The sequence below is a fragment of the Hyaena hyaena genome, unplaced genomic scaffold, assembly GCF_003009895.1.
Source record: "Hyaena hyaena isolate Hyena2069 unplaced genomic scaffold, ASM300989v1 scaffold_2908, whole genome shotgun sequence".
NCBI lineage: Eukaryota > Metazoa > Chordata > Mammalia > Carnivora > Hyaenidae > Hyaena > Hyaena hyaena.
The window spans coordinates 1-4512 of NW_024083559.1; the positions used below are offsets into that span (position 1 = coordinate 1).

At 41.9% G+C, this 4512-nt stretch overlaps 1 protein-coding gene across 1 annotated transcript; it reads right to left on the minus strand.

The window, feature by feature from the left end:
• Positions 1–2969: 2969 nt before the first annotated feature.
• LOC120227714 (olfactory receptor 51F2-like) lies at positions 2970–3914 on the minus strand. Its single transcript, XM_039225764.1, has one exon. The coding sequence runs from the start codon at positions 3912–3914 to the stop codon at positions 2970–2972; it is 945 nt and encodes a 314-aa protein (XP_039081695.1).
• Between the last annotated feature and the right edge of the window lie 598 nt (positions 3915–4512).

A 4512-nucleotide genomic window follows, 5' to 3' on the forward strand; every position in this document is an offset into this window, starting at 1 on the left:
GTACCCTATAAACTAATCTATCTTCTCTCTTAATAATATATCATTTATACCTATATCAGTATTTAGCTTGTTGCATGATAGTTTATATTTTATTTAACCAATACCCCAAAATAATTGTTTAAGCAGTTTCCAAATTTGCATTGCAATGAATAATGATATGTTGAACACCACAATACACCTTTGCCCACTTTCCCCCATTAGACACATATTTTGAAGAATAAATCACTGGATATTATGTAGTTAAAAGGTTAATACATTTACCAAAGGGACCTGAATAATCCTTTTAAGAATTAAGAAAGTGTAATTTTTAATTGACTTCTTGTTTTCAACGCTTATGCATGTTCTGTGGCCATGTATAGTCTATTTGGGGAAATAATAATCATTACCAATAAATGGTTAGAATTATTGTAACTTAAATTTTTTTAATGTTTATTTACTTTTGAGAGAGACAGACAGAGTGGGAGCAGGGGAGGACCAGAGAGAGGGAGACACAGAATCCAAAGAAGACTCCAGGTTCTGAGCTGTCAGCATGGAGCCCAATGCAGGGCTCAGACTCATGGATCACAAGATCATGACCTGAGCTGAAGTCGGACACTCAACCAACTGAGCTACCCAGGTGCCCCTAGAATTACTGTAACTTAGACTTTCCTACTGAGGGAAATTATATCAAACATCCCTTGAATCATGCTACACCCCAGACGTTGTAAGACTGTTTAAACCCCAATTCATTTGTCCACTTTGTAGACATACTTTAACTGTGGTCCTATTCTGTGCCAGCTGAAGCATTTGTGTAAAGGTACACAAACACTGTCCCTACCTCAAAGAATCCACATTCCTGAACTCACTAAATACCAAGTTTAAATACCATCATCAGAATAGAATGAAAGCATTTATAAATAGGCTTTTTCAATTCTGCACAGTGCCAGTCCTTTAAGACTCTGGATTTTTAATTCCAGCCGCATGCCAAAGAAAAACTGCAGGGGAGTTGTGGTGCAGGGCCATCTGGCTGCCCTCGCTATTCTGTGAGAGCTGCCTAAACAGCGGGGGTTGTGAGATCCTTAGTCTGGGGAAGATAGATGAGGTGGCACCATTTTCCCCCCAGCACCGACAAGTTGGGACTTCAGAGAGAAACACAGCGGCCTCCAGTGAGGCACACCACCTTCCACCAAACTCTGCCCCCATGCCTGGCAGACTACTTAATTACTGGGGCAAGTCAGACTCTGAGCCAATTCAGCAGGCCTCTCCTCCACACCAGCACAGCCAGCAGCCCTCATGCACCAAGTGCACTGAAAATAATGCCTCAGCACTATACCAACAGTTCTTTTTTCTTTTTATCTTCCTTCTTCTTCATTTTTACTCTTTCCTTTTTCTTCTTCTTTTTTTTTCTTCTGTTTTTTCCTTTCATTTTCATTGGAATCAGCCTCATAGTAGTTTTTTGATTCTCTGCTTGGTTTCTGTTGTTATTTCCTTTCCTCTTTTTATGGGATTGGGCTTTACCCTTTCCTCCTTTTTACAGGGTTACTTCAACAAGCAAATCAAAGCACACCTAGTTAAAGGTCCAAACATTCCACGACTGCAAGCAAGGAGGAGCTCTGTAGAGGACCGACCAATGGGAAAGAGCAGCCAAAACACAACACTGAGTACACACAGCATACACCAGAGACACTTCCTGAAGTGCCAGGCCCTGGACAGTGTATGACCCCTTTTAAATATAGCAGTACTCTCTGGGACAAGAAACATACCAAGATTTTAAAACAAATAATCCAGGGGCACTTGGGTGGCTCAGTGGGTTAAGCATCCAACTTCAGCTCAGGACATGATCTCAAGGTCCATAAGTTAGAGCCCCACGTTGGGCCTGGAGTCTGCTTCAGATTCTGTGTCTCCCTCTGTCTCAGCTCTTCCCCCACTCACATTCTGTCTCTCAAAAATGAATAAATATCAAAAAAATATTTTTAAACAAATAATCCAGTGAAGAAATGGGCAGAAGACATGAATAGACACTTTTCCAAAGAAGACATCCAGATGGCTAACAGACACATGAAAAGATGCTCAACATCACTCATCATGAGGGAAATGCTAATCAGAGTTACAATGAGCTCTCACCTCACACCAGTCAGGATGGCTATAATTAACAACTCAGAAATGACAAATGTTGGCGAGGATGCAGAAAAACAGAAACCCTTTTGCACTGCTGGTGGGAATTCAAACTGGTGCAGCCACTGTGGAAAACAGTATGGAGGTTCCTCAAAAAATTAAAAATGGAATTACCCTATGGCCCAGCAAGTGCACTACTAGGGGTTTATCCAAAGGATATAGGAATGCTGGTTTGAAGGGGCATATGCACCCCCAATGTTCATAGCAGTGCTTCCAGCAATAGCCAAAGTATGGAAAGGGCCCAAATGTCCATTGACTGATGAATGGATAAAGAGGAGGTGGTGTACACACACACACACACACACACACACACACACACACACACACACAATGGAGTATTACTCAGCAGTCAAGAAGAATGCAATCTTGCCATTACAACAACGTGGACAGAACTGGAATATATTATGCTAAGCTAAATAAGTCAGTCAGAGAAAGACAAATTTCACGTGATTTCAGTCATATGTGGAATTTAAGAAACAAAACAGATGAAAATAAGGGAAGGGAAGGAGAAATAAGAATAAAAGAGAGAGGGAGGCAAACCATAAGAGACTCTTAAATACAGAGAACAAACTGAGGGTTGCTAGAGGGGATATGGGTGAGGGGGATGAGCTAAATGGGTGATGGGTATTAGGAGGGTACTTATTGGAATGAGCACTAGGTATTATATGGAAGTGATAAATCACTGGGCTCTACTCTTAAAAACAATACTATACTGTAGGTTACCTAAGTGTAATTTAAGTAAATAATATAATATAATATAATAATCAAATATGAGTTAAAGAGACTATGGAAAGAAAAGATACAATTAAAATTTCCTAAATCAGCTTAGAAAGGAATATTTTGAGCACTGCCTTACGAATTTGCTTGGTCTTCACACTGTAGATTATGGGATTCATCACAGGAGGGATGAGCAGATAAACATTGGCAATGAGAGTATGCACAAGGGGAGGGGCATGCTTCCCAAATCTATGCACCAGTGACAAGCTGATCATGGGGATGTAGAAGATGGCAACGGCGCTTATGTGTGAGACACAGGTACCAAAGACCTTTTTCCGCTCCTCTGGGGAGGCAATGTTGAGCACAGAGTGGATGATCAGAACATAGGAAAGGAGGATCAGGACAGAGTCTAGGCCAGCAGTTGATATGACAATGGCCAAACCAAATGCGCTGTTGATCTTGGTGTCTGTGCATGAAAGCTTCATCACATCAGGATGGAAACAATATGAATGGTGCAGAATATGGCCACGGCAGAAAGACAGACGCTTTAGAAGCAGAAGTAAAGGCACGAGAGCCAATGTCCCCCTAATAAAAATGGCAAAGCCCGCTTTGACGATCCTTGAATTGGTTAAGATTGTGGCATATCTGAGTGGGTTACAGATGGCAATGAAGCGATCAAAGGCCATCGCCAGGAGTACTGAGGACTCCATGAATGTGAAACCATGGATAAAGAACATTTGGCCAATGCAGGCATCAAAACTGATTTCTCGAGCATTGAACCAGAAAATACCCAGCATGGTGACCAATGTGGAAAGGCACAGTCCCAGGTCTGTGAAGGATAGCATGGAGAGGAAATAGTACATGGGCTCGTGGAGGCTCGACTCAGTGAGGATGACAAACAAGATCATGCCATTCCCAGAGATGGCAATGGCATAGAGACAACAAAAGGGAATGGAGAGCCAGGCATGGTAAGTTTCAAAACCTGGGATTCCAGTAAGAAAGAAGACTGCAGGGTGGAAAATGCTCTGATTGACGGATGGCATGATGAGTGAAGGAAGCAGATCTCTCTGCAGGAAAAGACCGTGTAAAGTAGGCAAGGAAAATGTTTTCACTCTCTTCTACACATCATACAATTTAGGATCCCTAGTGAGCGTTGTCTTGTTCTTCAATGAAAGTGCAAACCCAGTTATCCTTTTCTTAGATTGGAGTCGATCTTGGATGAACTAAGGAAAGAGACAGAGCACTAAATCATATAAGGACCCCTGGGTTTTAGCAAGAGTAACATGTTATATCTAGGCTTCAGTACATTTTCACATACACATGTAAAAATGAAGGTTAGAGTAGATAATGGGAACATATTTTCCAGTCCTATGATTCCATGTACATGGACAAATAGGATATTTCTGAGCAACTCTGGGACAATACAAGAGCCCATTCATCCTGCTTTTCTTAACTTCTCTTTTCCCCTTAAGAGGTCCCCTTAAAAGTCCTGGGGCACCTGGTTGGCTCAGTTGGTTGAGCTCCCAACTTTAGCTCATGTCTTGCAGTATTGGTGTTAGCACAGAGCCCACTTTGGATCCTCTGCCTCACTCTCTATGCCCCTCCCCTACTTATGTGATCTCTCTCTCTCTCTCTCTCTCT